Source organism: Phalacrocorax aristotelis, chromosome 2 (assembly GCF_949628215.1).
Source record: "Phalacrocorax aristotelis chromosome 2, bGulAri2.1, whole genome shotgun sequence".
NCBI lineage: Eukaryota > Metazoa > Chordata > Aves > Suliformes > Phalacrocoracidae > Phalacrocorax > Phalacrocorax aristotelis.
The window spans coordinates 48,902,656-48,923,936 of NC_134277.1; the positions used below are offsets into that span (position 1 = coordinate 48,902,656).

The 21,281-nt window shown below is 39.4% G+C and overlaps 1 protein-coding gene across 2 annotated transcripts in view; it reads right to left on the reverse strand.

The window, feature by feature from the left end:
• The window catches only part of LARS2 (leucyl-tRNA synthetase 2, mitochondrial), a 93,827-nt gene that overhangs the window by 17,325 nt on the left and 55,221 nt on the right, over positions 1 to 21,281 (reverse strand). For both annotated transcript variants that reach the window (XM_075083434.1, XM_075083433.1), the window contains 6 exons: positions 19,925 to 20,023; positions 17,528 to 17,665; positions 8,654 to 8,757; positions 7,268 to 7,450; positions 3,110 to 3,279; positions 2,004 to 2,081 (listed from right to left, as the gene is read on the reverse strand). In XM_075083434.1, the coding sequence (XP_074939535.1) occupies positions 2,004 to 2,081; positions 3,110 to 3,279; positions 7,268 to 7,450; positions 8,654 to 8,757; positions 17,528 to 17,665; positions 19,925 to 20,023 (772 nt within the window). The remainder of the gene's footprint in view (positions 1 to 2,003; positions 2,082 to 3,109; positions 3,280 to 7,267; positions 7,451 to 8,653; positions 8,758 to 17,527; positions 17,666 to 19,924; positions 20,024 to 21,281) is intronic.

Sequence of the window (21,281 nt, forward strand, 5' to 3'; positions counted from 1 at the left end):
CCTTAATAAAATAAAAAATCAATGTCTATGCTCAGGACAGCATAATTTCACAATAAGTTAGAAACTTATTAAAAGTTCTGGAGAATTAAAACCCAACTCTTGGTCACAGAGTGCTCTCTAAAACTTGGAAACTAATCCTGAAGGGGCTGATACAGACCTTTGGGGATCTGCTCTGGTACAGGAGTCTGAACACAGACCCATGTGGACCACACTGGCCCTCAAAAAAATTGAGTGCTGCCATTTCTAGAAGTGCAATCTTAGATAAAATCAGAACTATTTGAGAAGCAGTGAAGTACTTGTCTAAAAGAGTCAAACTGCTGAATGCAGCATAATTTTTGTTGGGATAAGGTTCAGTTGTATGGTATCCTAGAATGGCTTAAGTAAAACTGAATTTAGTAACAAAGTGAGGTTTTAGAGCTGAAGGAAGGTTTGGGAATGAAAAGTGCAGCACAGCCTTTTAACAATTCGGTGTTCAGATTGCTTTTCAGCAAAAGGTGCCGGACTGACAAAATTTGAACCTTCATTCCTCTTTTATTGTATCTAAATAGAAAAGATACAACACTAAAAGTAGTCGGATAAACTTTTCCTTTCTTTGCCTCTGTTTTGACTCATAGAGATTACATCCCACAGTAAGTTCAGATTCTGCTTTTATTTTGTAATTCACCTCTCTAATGAAACAGCACAGAAGAATGTCAAAACACGTCAGCTTATGAGAATTATTTAGTGGGTGTGATGAACACCCACTCCTGTCTACTAGAAAATTGTCCAAACCCAGATCTTTGTTTGACACAGACCACAGAAGACCTGTCAGATGGCATCTTCTTATCACTGATACTAATGAGGTCAGTGCAAAATAGATTTGACTAAGTTTTAGTAACTACTACCTTTTTTTCTATATTTAATTTTCATCCACCTCCCCACTTCCTTCTTTCAAATGGGACTGAAAGAGGAAGTTGTCAGCATGCTATACGGAAACTTGTTCTTGAAAGATACTGCACGGAGTTCTGTGGTCAAGAAATATGTCAGCAGTCAAACATCTGTGGGACCCTGATTTTTATTTCTTTATTTTTTTAACATTCACTCATCACCATCCACCAGCCCAAAATGCATATGAATCACTGAGCTGGAGATAAAGAACTGTGTGTCACATTCCTAACGCCACACGGTATCCCAGACTTAAGTTGTTTCAGTGCAGCACTTCTGGACACCTTACTGATCATTTTGTTAAGTTCCTTGACTTTGCCAATAATGCCCTTGGAATCCATAAGATATAAAATGGAGTTTCAATAAATAAGTTGAAAAATAAAAATTTTTATTTGATTTCTGGTCCAGATCAGGTTACCATTATACGCCTGAAGGATTGCTCAACCAGATCCAAGAGCAGTAATAAAAATAATGACAATAGTTTATTGTATTTGATGTATCTCCACTGGCTGCTAAATAACATAACCTAAATAAAAAATGCTGAAGACTTCAGTTATTTTTATGTTTGTTTTAGAAAGGTGAATTTGCAAACTCTATTACTAGCAGCCAGTTCAGTGTCTGAAGCTAAAGCTGTCTCTAAGGAATATAAGATTATGTGTGATTTTCCTTGTAAAGAATAACCCTTTCCTTTAAATCAGCATGTCTGGTAATTCTATAATGTACTACTATACCTAGCTACCTATGCAACTTGTTTTAAAAACAAAGAGAACAAAGAACAGAGCTCAACAAAATGCATCCTTTTGAAATTACAGGACGCAGATGTAAACATTAGAACACAGGGGTTCTAATACCGTCAAGCTCATCCTGCAAAACAATATATTTCAGGGTTACGGTGATACTAGAATGTACTGCTTTTGAACTGAATAATTCAATGAGGCTCTTGAGTTAGTAGCAATGTTGATGACAGTAAATGACTTAGAGAAAGCTGGACCTATAGTTCAGGCACCTCTTGCTTTGTATAAAGACTTACAGGAACAGAGTCTGAGAGAAAAATGCCTTCATTCATATCGCATACTTACATGGAGTACGTTAGTGAGGCTCATCAATCGAGAAATAGCTGCATTGAACAAATAATCCTTTGTGAAGTACTCTGTTACCTTGTATTAAAAGAAAAGGTTTGTCAGTAATTACTTAAAATTCTCAAACATGGAATATTGGGTTTTAAAATGAAAAATAATTATTGCTAATCCATTCAATTTGTGAAATATACCCATCTTACCTCTTCCATGAAAATCAGTTCAGTGTGCAAACATCATACATGGAATCACGTGTGGATGGGAAAATAATAATAATCATATAGAAATCCATTTAACTAGTTCCCCCCGTTTCAGAGTTTTGAAAGTTTCAATCAATGCCAATTAGAACTGTGTATTAGTAATCACCCTCTATTTCCTTTAATAAAATAACTTCCCTTTGCCCCTGAAGAGGCCTTAATACTTGTAAATGCAGTTATGCTGGTGACAGCTTGTCTGCCCATGACAAGATTACAATTCCAAAGTTTGTTAAAACACCTGGAAGGTCCCTCATCACAGGATTTAAATCAGGAAAGTTTTTATTCGTAGGAAAATATTTTAAGTTAATTTTGCAGGTATTTATGTCTCCTTCTGAGTCTTAGATAATCGAACTGACACTAATCACAGCATGAGACAACACATAAGAAGAGATAAACGAACATTTCAATAATTTTTTTTTAGGATATGCTAATATATTTTCCCCAACAACTTCTTTTCATTCTATACGAATATCATGATAATGAGGTGTGAAGCAAACAGATCAAAAGGTCTTGTTAGGGATAACCAGCATAACTCACCTATAGCTTTGCTACTGGAAATGGAGTTACTCCAAACTCAGACTGATAATATTTTAATGCCGTAACACTTCGGCCTTTAAAGGAGGTACACAGCAGAGAAATCTTGCCAATCCAAATTTTACTATATTGCAGGAGTTCTGTCCCATAAGATTTGTAGGAAAATAAAATTACTTATACAGATAATTAACTTTAAAATTATTTTATGAGTTACTCATCTGAGGAACAACTCTTGACTCTCTAATGGAAGCACACAGTTTTAGCATGAGCAGCATGTTATTTAGTCATTTACAAACTACATAAGTGGTTTTTTTTAACCTCAGATATCACCAGATTCTTCTGATCCCAGATCTTTCTGGCTTCAGCCTTCTCTTTCTTATTCAGAAGCCCAGGATTGGGCACAGCTCCTGTAGCCCTTGCTTCAATAAGTTTGGTTACAAGCATCCAGAGGCGTGTCTGCCATCTCAGAACACCTGGCATAGCATCGGCTGGGATTAATGAAAGATTGCAGAAACAAATTTCAGTTACAATGAACAAATCCAAAACTTTAAAGAAAAGCAAAAAGGAAACTAAACGCTAGGGTTAAACTTTTTTAAAAAATACCCTGGCTTTTAAATGAAAAATGTCAATGCAATTAAAAATGCCTTTACACATGCCAGGTTGCCTTAATGGAAAAAAATCAGTAAGATAAAACAAAAGTATTTTCCTGCAATGACTTTATAACATACATATAGCAAGAATATTTGCTAAATCAGTAAAGTAACCCAATGTTATGTCACTGTCAGAATGTTCATCTCGTGTTTTAATGACTCATGAAAACTGTTGTTCTACATGCTCTCATTTTTCAAACTCATGGAAGAATACAAACGTATATATATTCACACACACGTATGCACAAATTTTTTTTAAAGAGAGGTTTCTTCTAAAATTTGATTTTAGAAATTACATGCACTTTTAGAAATTACATATACTTCTACAGAGGATGCTACTGTGCTAATGAGTATATGCTCTGATCCTTGATACCAACCTCTGACACAGCTTAGTTTGGAATGGGGACATTATAAAGCCGTTCACCCTGACCCTGCAGGCATCAATCGTGCACCGTGGATACTCTAAGAATGTGTTTCTGTGACCTAGGAACCATCCTACAGAGAGACCCAAGCTACTGCTGGTCACAGCCAGGTCCTCTGCATGGTTTGAGCCACTAGGGAAGGTATGGCTTGAGGTGTGGCACTGATATGGCTTTAGCTTGCTCTCCCACTTGTGTTGTGTTTATACTTGACTGCACAGCACTACATCACACTGCACTGCACGGTATCAACATATCCTAACATGTTCCAACTGGCAGGAGCTTCCAATTGTGCTCCAGCAACTGGGCTTGAAAAGACCGCCAGGCCTACTACTAAACTGGGAGAAGTGAAAGACGTGACTGCAATACAGATGGATTATCTGTCTGATTGCACTAGATGAAGTACTACATGCACGTCTAGGAACAGCAAAACACAACCTGATTGACTATGTCTCCATGATCCTCATGAACTCTCCTGGGTGGTACTGGGATTATGATGCTCTCCCCAAACTTTACATCTCCTGTTCATACCAGAAGCATGTAGATCATCTAGACACAGTAGGCTTGTCATTATCCAGACTGCAGTAATGGTGTAATAAGCTGCTGGGTAAGTTTGACCACATCTAGTCTTGCATAGTCTGGGAGATTGCTTGCCCACACCAGGGGAGAGGGGGAGAGAATGGCATGAGGCCCTGCCTATATGTCCACCACTGAAAAGACAAAGAGTCTAGTCTGGAGGGCAATCCTCAAGAGGCTATCAAAACACATTCAGTGAGAAGAAGGATCATGGCAACTGAGAACCAGTATTTAATATTCTCCAAATAAGACAATTATCTGTACTGGGTTTGCATGGCAAGGTTTTGGTACTGATGGGGCTAGAGGGGTGGCTTCTGTGAGAAGCTGCTGGAAGCCACTTCTGGAAGTCACATAGAGCCAATAAAGCCAGCTCCAAGTCAGACCAAGGCCAAGGCCAAACCCATCAGCAACAGTGGTAGCACCTCTGGGATGACATATTTAAGAAGGGGAAAAAAACCTGCTGTGCAACGGCAATTGCAGCTGGAGAGAGGAATGAGAATATGTGAGAGCAACAACCCTGCAGACACCAAGGTCAGTGAAGAAGGAGGGGGAGGAGGTGCTCCAGACACTGGAGCAGAGATTCCCTTGCAGCTCATGGTGAAGACCATCGTGAGGCAGGCTGTCCCCCTGCTGCCCATGGAGGTCCGTAATGGCACAGATATCCACCTGCAGCCCAATGAGAACCCCATACCAGAGCAGGCGGATGTGCCCAAAGGAGGCTGTGACCCCATGCTGGAGCTGGCTCCTGGCAGGACCTGTGGCCCCGTGGAGAGAGAAGGCCTCGCTGGAGCAGGTTTGCTGGAGCAGTCTGTTCCTGAAGGACTGCACCCCATGGAAAGGACCCACACTGGAGCAATTAGTGAAGAACTGCAGCCCATGGGAAGTACTCACATTGGAGAAGGTTGTGAAGGACTGTTTCCTGTGGGAGAGACCCCACACTGGAGCAGGGGAAGAGTGTGAGGAGTCCTCCCCTTGAGGAGGAGGGAGCAGCAGGGACAATGTGTGATGAACTGACCGCAATCCCCATTCCCTGTCCCCCTGTGCCACTGGCAGGGAAGAGGTGGAGAAAATTGGGAGTGAAGTTGAGACTGGAAAGAAGGGAAGGGTGGGGGGAAGGGTGTTTTTAAGATTTGGTTTTATTTCTCATTATTCTACTCTGATTTGATTGGTAATAAATTAAATTAATTTCCCCAAGTCGAGTCTGTTTTTCCTCAAGATGGTAACTGACTGATCTCCCTGTCCTTATCTCAACCCACAGGCCTTTCGTCATATATTTTTCTCCCCCTGTCCAGTTGAGAAGAGGGGAGTGATAGAGTGGCTTGGTAGGCACCTGGCATCCAGCCAAGTTCAAACCCACCATAACTTACTGATTTCTTCAATTTAAACATTCACTGTTTTGTTGCCATTAAAAAATTCAGAACAAATTAAAGACTTAAGACATGTTTTACACCTAATTTCCACTTTTTCCCCCTCAAAATATCTTTAGGCTGCTAACATCTCCTTTTGTTCATGTTTTTCAATACACTTTTAACATGACATGACTCCAAAATCTTTCTTTGTATTTCTCAAGTGGTAAACAGATTGGTTTGAATGACTAAATGCATTATTGCGAGCATTATACCTGCACATGCTTAGCTTTCTTAAAGAATGTTTAACCACCAAGCTCTAGTATACTTTGCAACTACGAATTTGTACCCACAGTTCTCATACTAATTTAGTTATTCCATTTTCAAGATGGAAAAATAGAGCAAAAATATTCTGTATCACTGAATTAGCAGCTTCAGAGGGAATTAAGTACCCATATATGTTAGGGACACAGGAATAACAGCCTGATTCCAAGTGGTTGGTTTTTTTAAGAGGCATTACCTCTTCATATGCCTAGCTCTGTACTGTTATGATTAGATGATAACAGAAAGCCAACTGAGAAGAGTCATATAGCACACTCCTCCAGAACATGCAATAGTGCAATAATATGTAAATAAACACATATGAATGTAAAGGGTGACAGATACCGACTGAAATAATGCTTAGTGCAGGCTGAACTAAGTAGCAAGAAGCTAAAGCAAGAAAGAATGAAGAAATACACCTTTTTAAACCAGGCTTTAGCCTTATGCAACAAGAGGGTTAGATTTAAATGTATGCATAAGACTACATTACAATGTATGAACCACAGTAGATAAAAGAAATGAATATCTGTCAGTATGACAAATTGCATGATGGCAGTAAATAAGTGTGTAGGAGGGTAAATCTTACCTTATTCAAGAACTAAGCTCATAAAAATGTCACGGGTGTACAAATATTAGTTACTAGGAACTGCCATTATTTTCTAATGAGATTCTTCTGAGAGGTATTTCATGGTCCAGCTTACAAAAGCCATTGCATAAATGTGTAAAAAAATGGAAATAATAAAAATTGCAAAGTTTTATCTGTCATCTGATATGATTAGAAAAAACATCTTATAATGAAGAAAATAATCTTAAAATAATAATTTTTAGTCAATGAATCATAGCTAATAAAAGCCAAGAGAATGAGGTCCAGGTTTACTCTATTATTTCAGAAGAAAATACCACTTGAGAATTACTTTTCATACACATGCTTGTAGCTTGAAAGAGGTAAGCTACTTGCAGTAATCTTGCAAGCTGCCTCTCAGTGATAGCTTTGTGACACCCTCTTCTTTAAAAGAAACAAACAATAAAACCTGCTCATTATACTTTTTTGATTCAATTGTTTCAAAACTTGGGCATTAAGAACTGTATTAATTTTGCGTTTAAAATATAACACACTAGGAAAAAAACCCAACCCAAACAAACAACAGAAACAATTTGACTTACTTTTAGCATCCCACAAAATATCTTGTTCTGGAGGAGCAGCAAACAGAATGTAAAGACGTAGGGTGTCAATGCCATATTCTTTCACTAATTCTTTAGGGTCTATTCCATTGTGCTTAGATTTGCTCATTTTTTCCCAAGCAACTTGGAGCTTCTCACCAGTTTTTCGGTAAACTGGTTCAGCTCCTAAATATTAAGACATACACAAAACATTAAAACAAATTTTGCTTATTTGTAACAGCAATGAATTTTGTTCCCCAAGTATAAGAAGAAACAACTATTTCTGGTAGCTTTTTTTTTTTTTTTGGTTTCCAAACAGTTTAAAGAGGAAGAGCTGCTGCAAATGTAATAAACCTTTTTCCTCCCAAATTCTTCCTACTTTGATGTTTTAACGCAATGAATATCTCAATGCTTCCATTGCATCATGACAAAGTCTCTTTATACTGTTTGGAAGCTGTACCTGGCACCCATCCTCTATGCTATCTTGATAGCCCCTGAGACTTAAGCATTGTTATAACCATGACATTTAAAACCTCCCAGATAGGTGTACTGATTTGGTACAATTTTGACCTGCACTTAGCTTTTATAAATACCAGATTTCAATTCATAGGTTTCAATTGCAGTAAGTTATCCTGACAAGAACCTGCCTTCTGATGCATGAACTTAAGAGATGGAAAGGGGCATTTACACTGATAAGGTGCAACTGAGTAAAACCACCTGCTACAAAAAAGCCCTAGATTTTCTGGAAAAAAATAGGATAGCAGACAGTGGTAAATATAAGGGTTTTTTTGGTTCGTTTTTTAACTGGCTTTTGGGGTTTGTGTGCAGGAGAAGAACAGGGTTGCACGAGAGGAATGCTTAAGGGAGGCAAATATGACCAAGCCACTCTCGTTGCTACAGCTCCCCAAACAAGGGCTGCTGCTTTGGCTTATGCAGTGAAGGCACTGGACAGAACCTGAGAAACAGCACTTTCTCCTATACCTGTGTAACACATGCCTAATGTCAACTGAATACACCAACATCAGTGTAAGCTTTCCCATGGTGTTATTGTAGGTTGTCTCTTTGCTGGGAGTCCTCGCTCTGATCAGCAAGTTGCTGAGCACTGTTGTAACAAAACTGACTTCTCGTCCTTTGGACTACACTGGAGCTAAAATAACACCATAGCACTGTTTCTGTGCTTGGATGCAAATAAAAGCTGCTAGGTTAGTAGGGTCTCTGAGCACTCGGAGTGGATATGAATCCAGAACTCACAGAGGCTGCTCTCCGGTTTAAATATTACAAGGATTCCTTTTCTCTTCCAAATTTTCCCATCACTGAGACTTCTATGCCAAAGCAGTCCCTGACTTTCTGGATGCACCTGTGCTGGTCTTCCCATGCAATCTCTCTTACCAGTGAGATCAACCTCCTCTCTCTTCAAACACTGGCCTGTTGTTGTTAGTCTGAACGTCTGATTCTTGATAAGACCTTGAACCAAGAGCTTATGGAAAGGCTCCCTAAGGATGGAAGGAAAAAGAAACTTGGTTGTTGAAAAGAGCTGTCAAAAGCATACCTTATGATAAGCCTCAGGAGTTGAGCCAATCAGGCACAATTATTTAATGAAAAAAGATTTCAAGTTGACTACACATAAATGGGTGTCACCTTTGAAAGAACATTTGTGCATTTATTCATGGTGGCTGGCTGGCAAGTATAAGTATTTATTTGTATTCTGCACACATTCCTGCATCCTGATTTAGTACTGCGTTATTCTAAGATCACTTTTCAAATTAGCCTGTGGATAATACACAAAGTTCCTTGGCCACCTGTGCAATTTCACTAACTTCAAGTTAAATCTGCATTTGTAAAAGAGTTCAAGTACCTGGCCTCACTGTCTTACAAATAGTTAGTCCTAATTTCTCTCTGAGGAGCACAGCATTTTGAACAAATCAAAATCTCGCTGCACATTTCTTTCTATAAATGGAGAAGATAGTTTCTCTAACTTAAACACTCGCATGCCCTGTCCCTTTGCTGAACTAGCCATGAAGACCTAGTTGTAAGAAAAAAGAACACTAGAAAAATGGCAACGCTAGGAAGTTCACATCAGTGGATCAATTTTTTAGCATCTTCAACATTAAAAGTTTACTTTTCTATCAAAATTTATATCAGGCAGAGTAAACTCTCATCAAATGTGTGTATGACAAAGCTAAAAAGAGCCTTAAAAGGACCAAAGCTAAGGGCAATGGTGCACTCAGCAAGAAACTAAACACTGCTCTGGTTGACAGATACATTACTGCTGCCACCTCCTTTAATGATCTTACATTTCTAATTCATTGAGTCAGCTGTCTGCCATTGTTTTCACTGAAAAAAAGGCACAAAATTAATCTCTAGAGGTTTTGGTCCCCACTTGATAGGTCAGGAAAGTAAGGCAGTTCTAACAGCAACCCCAAGAACGCTAGGGGCCAGGGAGGAGGTATGCAGCCAGACCCAGAAGGCTTACATAGTCAAGGGAGTCTTCTCATGGGATCCTCCAACACAAAGACGTTTGTGACCACCATTTTGGAGGACATGCTAATCGGCACTTGTTACTACTGACTTGCTAATCCTAATGCTCACATGTGTGCTCAGCATTAAGCCATCTGAATCCTCCCAACCTCCACCTAACAAAGCCCCACATATTTACCAAAACAACTTATGCAAAAAGTACACATCACTTATGTTTACATATTTTTCAAAAAGCTAGAATAAATCCATCCATCTAAAGAAGTAAAAATAGGCTTCCACATTTTACATCACACGTACAAAAAAGTCATAATCCAAAACACTATGCACTTTTATGAAGTTATTTTTGTATTTTACATTATTAGGCAATATAAATTATATGGCAATTTATCTCATGATTTAAACCACTTTAATGTATTTAAAAATATAGTTACAGTATTATTAAATTATATAACACTTATGCATGTTTTAACTGTATTAAAGCAGGTATCTTCCAACTACTACTCTTTAAACCCTTTTGATGACTCTGAAGTAAAGAGATATTTGAAATAGAAGCTTTAAACTGGGAGAGAGAAAGTGACAGGCTTCATACTTTATCTTCAACATAATCATACCTGAACACAAGTTTCCTTCCTCGCATATTTTGTATACTTCTAAATATTGTAAAAGAACTGGCACATAGCGTATCATTCAGTCACCAGGCAGCACTAGTCTCTACTATACCCCCTGGTTTTATTAGCAGTGTTAAGAGTAGCAGTTCAAGCATCTCTATAAATATTTTTCTAAACAATATTTCATAGGTTCCCAGAAAAATCCTGTTGTTTAGAAATAAATTCAAGGAACTTGAGATGACAACTGAAGTAAAATTTAGACAGTACAAACAAGAAAAGGTATTTTAAAAATAATTATCTAAAATCTCAAATAATTTTCTCATATTATCCAAGTGAATTAGAAGATGAAAATCAGAAACAAAAACCTTGTAATCCTATCATCAACAAATGGTGTAAAAATGCTTCAGGAGATAACTATTCAGGATGTGTTTCTTCTACAAACTAAAGACATTACACCAAGGAAGAAGAAAAATACTTTCCCCCCTCATCATTCAGACTTCAGTCTGGTTAAGATGTTAAACAGTTATTAAAAGAGCTTACACTTGCTGCTATCTAGAATAAAGCTAACGAGGTCGTTAGAACATCCAAACCAGACAGGGCTCTTCACAGGAAGTGATTTTTCAAGTAACACTTATTTTTACTGACAAAGAGTTAGTTTAGATCATACGCCAAGATATTAAAAGCTGAATGCAGGAATGAGCATTTCCTATTTTTGTTTATGCTGACAGAGACTACAAAAATGCGACGCAAAATACATTACCAAGTATGGGGAAAAAAACCCCACGTGTTCCTAGTGGGAGACCGCAGGAGAATGGAGACATGCCCAAAATGAGGAAGCCAGAGCCCGACTAATAAACACAGTGCTCAGAAACAAACTGAGCCGCGTACTGCATTTCCCCTGAAGTGCACAGTGATTTTGTCAGCGTTGTGGTGGCTCCACCTCATGGTCACATGCAGAGTTACACATTTATTTACATTAAAACCACACACCTAAAACCTTCCCCTTCGAAGAAGGTGATGTGTTTCTTGACTTCGGAAGGGAGCTGCCAAGATGCTGCAGCTCATCAGGTGTGATGCAATTCTGATCTAAATACTGCCGCACCCACTCATGGCCTGGCATCATAAATACCTCCTGAGCCATACCACTGCGAACAACTGAAACTCAGCTATGTTCGGACAGACGGACACTTCTGGCACAGGAAGCAAAGAGGTGGCTTGAGTTTTTCTGAATGCTCAATCACATTTCAAGCTGTAAGGATGCTGGAATGGAATATGCCTTCACCTGCCCATAAGCCTGTTTGTGCCCACGCAGGAGTATGGGCACTGTGGCCTTAGCCGGGTATAACTTTTGACCATATTTTACATCAGATGGGACCCCACCTGTGAAGTCTGCCTGATGCCTCCAAGAAGGATCAGCTGTGCTAGCCATGAGCTGTGGAATCCATCTTCTTCCTTTCAGCAATGTTCATATACAGGTTCATTTCTATGATAGAGCAACGTCTCTATATAGGAGCTCGCAATGGATGGAGGGGCAAGCGTGACTGACAGATCAGGAACTCCTGCTCAGTGCAATGTTCTCAGGCTCCCCGCTCTGCTCTGTGCAAGGTGACTAGTGGGACGTTCAATCCAATTACAAATGACCTGGCTGGAAGGACTCTGTGGAGCCTTCAACAGTGATAAACAGTGGATTCAGAAGAAGGGATAGCTCTATCAAGGGAGCTCGCTGCATGTATTTGCATCCCACACTTCCAGAAAGGCTGAGAGAGCCCGACACTGTGCCTTGGAGTCAAGTGGTCAGTCACTGTGAGATGAATTCAGGTGCTTGTGAAACCTGCAGCTAGATCTATCTGTAACAATCTGGCAATCCTGTAGAATGGCAGAAGTGACTAGGGGATGTGGGAGATGATCATTTTAGGCAGAAAAAAGATCAAACAATATTGAACGTTCGGATTTTACGCAGTCAATAGCTGAGTGCTTTTACTTAAAATTAACACTAGTGATAAAGTCCCTACTGAACGTAGAGAAGCTCTAACATCCCTCCTTTACAGAATAGGCTATTTCTGTCACACACGTCTTCTTTTATTCTATAATGCAGCTATGTAAAAATAGTGCCTTCTTACTCAACAGATTTGCTCTCTATCACAGTCAACTTTGCTGACTTAATGGCAACAATAAACTTTTTTATTGCTTCATAATCCTTCAGAGAGAGTGTGCTAGTTCCATTTAGAATTATTCATCAGACAGGACTGATTATACTAAAGTCTAGGAAAGAGCCAAATTCCATGTAACTTGTACTTGCAATAGTATAGTTGAGCAGGTGTAACAGTGTGTCAGCACACGCTTGCTATGATGGATTAGGCTGGAACAGATGAGGAGGTTGCTGGCCCCAGCTGCCTACCTGGCCCCTCTCCCAACGGTGGTCACAGCTGGGAGAGCTGACTGGCTTGTAAATTAATTCCAGAAGCGATGCACTTTACAGACCAGATTCCTAAACCAAAATGACATCGAATGTGGGCTTAATCTGTTGTCACATGTACCAATACCCAGAGGGTGCTATTTGTCCTGCCTTGTCATTACTGATGAAATGAGCAGCACTTCCCACCATCTGCAGGTCAATGCATTTAAAAAATAAAATAAAAGATCATGCCCCATCTTCAGGGGATATTTAAACTATATTGACATCTTTACTATTTTAGATGCCTATGAGCATTGCATCTTCTATGAAAGCATGTCTGACATTTGTAAATGAATGGCCTATAATATTTCTATTGCTATAATGTATATCATGTGAAGAGATTGCTTTGAAACTCTAAAGTATGAAATTCTGAACTTTTGTTTCCAATCTCGTTATTATATTAATAGCCATTAGTACAGAATTAAAGACTAGCAGGAAATATTTCAATGGATTTCAAAGCTAGTGGATAGGAGCGAAACAATGAAAATTTCCATGAAGAAAAGCTGTCAAAATGAAAAATTACTACAGATTAATAGGAGAATCATAAAAATGTGTCAGGATACTAGATAACACTTTAAATGGTGGCAGCACTCATTAAGTGAGATGTAGCAGAATTTTACTAATTTATTCAGTGAACAAGACCTGAGCTACTAGAGAAAGATTGAAAATGCACAAGAGGGCAGTGTTTTTTAACATTTTAATGTTTTCCCTTGGAGATGTGGGCTTCGACACCATGACTTTAAGCTTCCTAACAATAAGCTTGTTGTTTCTAATCACCCTTTTCAGATCTCTCAGACCGGCCCTTGAGCAGCCCTACCAGAAGACTAAGCAAAAGTGCCTTCTGACCAATGCTAAAACATATTAAAGACACGTGGTAATATTTACAAAGGAGCTGAGATTTCCATATCAAAACAAAATCCTAATTTGACTTCATGCCTTAAAAGCACTTAATGCTTTAAGTGTGTAAAGCTAAAGCAAGTAAACAATTTTGCACATGATGATGAATTTGTTACAGTCATCTTGAATTCTAAACACATGTATAAGCAGTACATACAACAGATCCTAGGGGCAACGCTGTAACCTATCTTCACATGTGCAAGAGTTCTTGAGATTGTATATGGCCTCTAGTCTTGCAAACTACTTCTAGAGAAAACAACTTTGATTTTATCTTCTATTGTCACTAGACATAGTCAGTGCTTCTTCAGCATTTTTTTCTTTGAAGTTAAGAGGTTTTTTTCTGCAATTTACCGTATTTAGACTATTCTGGGCTCCGTGCTTTGGTGCTACTGTTCTGTCACAGCAGAGTATGAACCAAAAACATTCCAAATTCATACAGCTACAGAATCATGGACTCTTAAAATAATGTAGGTTGGAAGGGACCTTTGGAAGTCATTTGGTCCAACCCCTTTCTCACAGCAGACCTAAATTCAAGTTGCTCAGGGCCTCATCCAGCTGAGTTTTGAAAATACCCAATGATGGAGATCCCACAATTTCTCTGGTCAAACTGTTCCAAGTCTGACTACCTTCACTGTTCAAAATTATTTTCCTTTTATCCAGCTGGACTTCGCTGCAATCTGTGACTCATTTCCTTTCTCTGTACATCTCAGAGAAGAGTCTGGTTTTGTCTTCTCTATAATCCTCCTGTTGTAGACTGCAATTAGACTCCCTCCTTAGCCTTCTCTTCTCTAGGGTGAACACATTCAACTCCCGTAGCCTCTCCTTGTATGACACATGCTTCAGCTTGTATGACACCTGACCATTTTAGTGCCCCTTCACTGGACCCTCCCCAGTTTGGGGAAGTCCCATACTTTGGGGGGCCTCAAAACTGGACACAGTATTCCAGATGTGGCTTCCTGAGTAATGAGCAGAGATAATCAAAGCTGGACATGCTTTTGCTAATGCAGTGCAGTATACTGTCAGGCCTACTCACATCTGACTTGGTGTTCACCAAGACCCCTACAGCCCTTCTCTGTTGTGCTCCTCCTCACACAGTTGGCCCAGCACTGTCTGTTTCCATGGGTAATCTGCTCCATGTACAGGACTCTGCATTTGCCGTTGCTGAACTTCATGAGACTCCTGTCAGCACTTCAGACTTGCTCCTCCAACTTATCAAAGTCCTTTGCATTGCAGCCCTGCCATCCAGAACATCAATGGCTTCTCCCAGTGTGCAATGAACTTGCTGAGGGTGTGCTTTGTTGCACTGCCCAGGTTGTTGATGAAGATGTTAAATACAGTTGGCCTCAGCAGTGACTCCTGAGGAATACCAGTTGCAAACAGCTGCCAGTCAGACTTTGAACACGGACTCTCTGAGCCTGATGGTCCAGACAGTTTTTCCATCCATGCTGTAGTCCACCCTTTCACGCTGCATTTCCATAGTCAGACTACAAGGATGCCATGGGAGAACTTGTTAAAAGCCTTGCTAAAGTCATGGTAAAAGTCATGGCACAGCTCTCTCCTCATCCACAGAGGGAATCATCTCACCACAGAAAGAAGGGAGATTAGTTGGGCATAATTTATCACGATAAATCCTTAGTGGCTGCTCCCAGTCACCTTGTCTTTCATGTGCCTCAAAATTACTACCAGGATGATTTGCTATAAATATTCTTGGGGACCAATGTCAGGCTGACTGGCCTATAAGCACTTTTTGCCTCTTCTTGAAGATGAGTTTTGCATCTGCCTTTCTCCAGTCAACAGGGACATTCCCTGATCACCACGACCTTTCAAAAACAATTGACAGTAACCTCACAATGGTAAAGGCCAGCTCCTTCAGCACCATTGGGTTCATCCCATTTGCTCCCATGGACTTGTACCTGTCTGGTTTAATTAAGTGATCTCTAACTCAGTCCTACTCTACAGTGGGTAGTACCTCTCTCCCTCAAACTCTCCTACTAAGCACAAACCTTGACAGCAAAAGCCAAGGCAAAGATTGTCCTTTGGTATTAGGCTCTTCGTCTGATTTTGTATGAGGCCAACACTTTCCTTGATGTACCTGTCAATGTATCTGCAGAAGTCCTTCTTACTCCTTCACATTCTTCACTAGTTTCAATTATAGATGAGCTACAGCCTTTCCTAATTTTATGCTGCCTACCCAGTAATGCTTCCACATTCTTCCAGGGGTAGCCCATCCCCACTTCCCCTTTACATGCACTTCTTTCAGTGCTTGAGGTCACTCAGGAGGTCCGTTTTCAGCCAACCTGGCCTCCTTCCTTACCTCCTCATTTTATTGCACACCAGCATGGACCACTCACTTTGCAAGCAAAACTCCCCTTCCTTCTGGTCGAAGTTTACAGTGACAATACTTCAGCCACCATAGTTAATGTTGTTTTGGGAGGTGGAAGAATTTGACTAGCAAAAGAACATTTTGCTGCTGTGTGTTACAGCTCCACTAGATGGCTGATAGACTGGGATTGTAAAGTCGTTTGTAGAATTGATAGCCTTGAAATTGCTTGCAAGGAAAAGCTCTGAAATTCTTTGCTTAAAGGAAGAGTGCCAATGACAGAAGGGATCTGCTCTGAGCGGCCCACTCCCTCAGAGAAGGAACAGCCTTCCTGCTGCAGCTGTGCAAGCTGGAGACAACAGGGTGAGACACAGGTACACAAATCATCCACATCCAAAATCTCAAACACAGCTTTCACTGCAAACTATTTTGCAGGCAAGAATGAATGATGAAAACACATCGTCTGTTTTCATCAAATGAGTATGAAATAACTCAGGGAAATATTCTGCTGGCTCCACTAACTAGTCTGTCCTTTTTCTGGTACGTAGCTACTTAAGTTCTAGTTTTGTAGCAAAACTGCATTCAAGAGAGTTCAGTGCTATGTATATGTGGGTTCCTCTTTTACATCAAGTTTTTAGAGTGGATACTAGTAAAGAATGAATGCATACAAGTTGCCAGCTGAGAAATTACTGAGCAGTTCCTCTCATGGGATCACTCATTTTGACTCGATCTATTCAAATGTCTCTGCTGATGGGAGAACTCGACAGACCATGGTGCAGTATTTCACTACTCTGACACTAGTACCTTCCCTGTTGAGGCGTACCTGTGATGGCATTTTAAGGTAAAAAAAGGGCAGAATTTCAGTGGAAATGGGTACATCAAGCTGGGAACCTGAGAGGACAAAGAATAGAACATCAGATGACTCACCTTCCTACCTCACACTTTACCTCTACCCAAAACAGAGGATACTGAATTAGGCTACAGCAGCATTAGCAAAAGAGTAGTTAAAAGTAATTATATTAAAGTCATTAAATAAAAAATAAATTGACAGCAGACACATATACTGCTTTTGCTTATCAAGAATTGTTTTGCACTGTTCAGCTCCAATACTGCAGTGAATTATAGGAGTGCTTATTTTTCTACATATGCATGGTTCCACTGAAATTAATGGTATTACTATGCATAAAGTTACTTAATTTGAAATAATAGTGCTACTCAGAATACCTGAAGTTACTAGTTTATGCAAGCTTTTGCAGGCTGAAAATCTACAGCAACATTTTATCACTTGCTCTGAGCCAGGTAATACTCATGTAATAAAAATGCTTTGTATGTTCGCATACAGAAAATGCAACTGACTGTGAGCAACCAATTAATTAGCCAAGACTGACAAGCAGGAAAATTCAGGCTTATTCAATGTAATGCTCTATCATCATAACAACGTCCACTAACGCTCTTGCTAGTCAAATCAAATATGAAAGAATTTTTTAGAAATATGTAAGTCTTACTTGTGTTTTGTCATCTTTAGGTCATGGCAAAAATGGCTGAGAAACCTTGCATAGAATAAGTGCATAACTGCATGCTCCTTTCCTCCGATGTACAAATCCACAGGCATCCAGTAGTCTGCTAAGTCATTACTAAAGGGTCTGAAAAAACACAATTACAGAAAAAATATAATATGGAAAAGAAAGATCAGCTCTACTAAAGAAACTCATCATACTTGACTAGACACTATTTACTGAGAGCTATACATATGGAATAAAACTTTGATTTTGCTATCAGATCTCAAATTTTTAAGAATTGATATGCTTATTAAATTATAGACAGAATTTTAATTGCTTCTGAAAAGCAGGTCCACAAAAATATTATTTTCGTATATTTTAGGGAAGCAACTAAGATCTCACAGACATTACCTGAAAGAGTGATAAAAATAGAAGCTTGCTCTTTAAATGATTTTGTCATAAATGCCCTGTGGGTTAGCCTTCAAATTTTTTAGTAAATATCAAGTTTTACATACAAATATATGACATGAAAGACAAACTACATGCCCACTCAAAACTAGGGTTTTTTAAATCAGAGGTTTGCATTGTTGCCATTAGGGGGCAATGAAGCAGTTTACTATAAGGTTGCAAAACATTCTGAAGAGTCAGATGGGTCATCATCCTCCAACTGAAGAATGCTCTATGAATTTACAGTAAATTTGTCATTTGGAACATATTTACTATGCTGCAAATGCTTACTGCTTCATTAAATATTATTATGTCTCCTGTAATGGGCTCCTGTCTTCAAAATACCATTTGTATGTATGCTCTTCTTTAATGTAAGCTTTATGGCTCTAACAAATCTACTTGTTTTGTCAGCCTGTTTGATTATTCCATGTGTAACTTTTGTTATAGCAACACTTTTTTCCTCACAGATGAGCCCAGAAGTAAATCATGGATCTGGGATTCGTGTCTTTAGTGGAACAAATCAAAACTAACTTGTTCACAGCATTCCAAAATCAACAGGTTTTCTCCCAAATTCTAGACCTGTGAAATACAACTTATGGAAATAAAGGGTTTACATATACCCAGCTTAGCTAAAAATAACCCAAATAAATAAATTCAATGGAGGTAGCAATCTAGTGCAGAAGTCCATCAAAATGTTATTTCAATATAAAATATATTTAGCTACACTAAGCTGTTACTTTGACAGCTGGATGTTACGTCTGACTATTTAATCTTCAACTTCTGGAAAAGTACCTCTTGGCCATGCACAAATATATATTTTAAACTGTCACTGAAGAGGAATGTGTCCACATAACTTAGTAATATTCATAATAAATGCACAGTATCACTAGTAAATAATTAAAATTAATGAGAAACAGAAGTGTTCACAGATTATATTTCTTTAGTTTAACTAAAAAGGTGCTGCCAATATAAAAAATATAATAATTGGCCCAGCTACAGTAAATCACTTGGTATGTAGTACATACTCAGACAATGCTCTGGACAACAAATAAATAAATAAATCCCCAAACAGCCCTGCATGTCGTATCAATATTTAAAAAAATACAACTCTTTCTATCTTCCTCAGGCTACATAGTAGAGCTGTTCCACCAATTCCTCTTTGGAAAAAACAGTGCTATCAGCAGTGCTACTACAGGCAGACTATGAAGCAGAAAAACAGCTAAATAACTACATCTATCTTCCCACACTCTCCATGCTGCTACACAGCACATGAAAAATCTCCTTTCATTAATTATGCATATAGTCAAAGTGCCGACCCAGCAGGAGCTTGCTGCGATGCAACTTCACTTTAGGTCTGCGCATGAGGAAGTAGCAAGAGTTACCAGAATTCAAAAGTAGAGCAATGAGGGTGCTGTTCGTGGCAGCTGGATGTTACACCGGACTATTCCTCTTCTTACCGGTAGAAAAACACTGCCTGTCTGCATGTGGAAATACTCAGTGTATCGCCAGGGAGGGTACGCTCCATGCAAATTACCACAGTCTCAGGGAGAGTCATGGTAGGCTGTCATTCTTGACAGCATCCTCCACTAAGGGCTATCTTCAGGTCCCCAGCTGAACATTTCCTCTGGGCCCTGCGCCCATAATCCCCTTTCATGCCAACTTCTGCCCCATGCCTCATAGCTCCTGTGCTTACACAGCTGTGTCTACACATCCTGCTCTTGTAGACCTCCTGGGATGGGAGCAATCAAATGCCACATTTTTAGAGCAATTCCTAGTCTACCCTGAGCTGTGCTCAGGCCAGAGCACGGGTACAAAATCAGGGCAGCCCAGGGGTTTACTCCACCTTCTGCAAAGGCAGTTAGAAGCTAGAAGCACCAGAGTGTCCAGCCTCTTCCTTCCCTTCTGTTCTGGGAAGCAGGCTGTCCCACCCGATGGCCCTGCACCTGCAGCCCTCACCTGTCCGTGTTGTGAGGGTCAGTATACCTCAGGTAATACCAGGCAGAATCAACAAATGTATCCATGGTATCGATTTCCCGCCGTGCTGCTGCCTTACATCTGAGCAAGAGAGAAGGAGAAAAGCTATTTTTAGATAAGTGACAAGCTTGGAAAAAAAAACAACCATGTAGGTTCAGAGTGGCCATGAAGCTATTTAGATTGAAAACTGAACGGGTCTGAACAGTCTGAAGAGCGATATGTTTAGAAGAAGCCTAACACAAGAAACAGGGCCCACTCTCCTTCCCTCTCCCTCCCAAACCAAACAAAATGCAAACCAAAAAGAAGCCTGAACAGCTATAAGGAACATCCAGCAATAGCAGAAAACGGCACCGCACCGGACAGCCCTCTCTGTCGTATGTTCGTGGATTTTTTTAGAATTGTCATTTTGAAATAAATGAAGCAAGTCTTAAAGCACAGACAAGGGTACTTTGCCATAAAGTTAATGGGAACTCAATGTTGGAATGGGAAAATATACACTATCACGCTCATTAGGTACTAGCAGACAAATAATTTTATAAACATTCAGCAGATGGAACAGGTGCTTGCCTCACTGATTGTACACAAAGGTTTCTGCAGATTCTGTTTAACATCTCTAGAAAAAATGACATCATCTTAATTTCAGCTTTCTCTGAGATGTAGCGAATCTCTTCTAGACCTCGTAGCACAATTTTTGTTTACTGCAAATCAATTTTTGCTAGGAGTTATATTGGCAGCCCTGAGAAAGTTTTCAAATAAATTTTAGAAGCTCAGGTTACTCTCTACTAGCTTCTCCCTGCATATACATTATTTGTTTGTAGGAGCCATTAATTGCATTTAATAAACTTCCACTTGTTCTAAAATGATCCCTCTTTGAAACTCTTATTGTTAAAACAATGGGATTTTTCTAATATAAATAAAACTTTGCAACCTGTGACAAACTTGCACATAAATACCACTGGCTATGTGTAACAAATGTATGCAACTTATAAATGTATGCAAATTTAAATGTATGTATATGTGTCATAAATATACATGATAAATGGACCCCAGCTATTTCATATTTTCCAACTGCATATTTAGTCTGTGATCAGGCTTGATAACTGAGCTGCAACATGTATCTTCCTGTCTGCCTGATACTTCTGCCTGGCTTGCTGAGGCAAGTTTAGGACAGTATCACCAATTAACATTTTCCTTCTCTCTGTCTCTGCCCCAGGTCTTTCATTAGTCTTTCAGTGGGAATAATGTAGTGAAGAAATTTTACTTCTAACTGCTTTTTAATATAGATTAACATTTTATTAAATTTTACATACAAGCACAGACTTGGCCAATGTAAAATAAG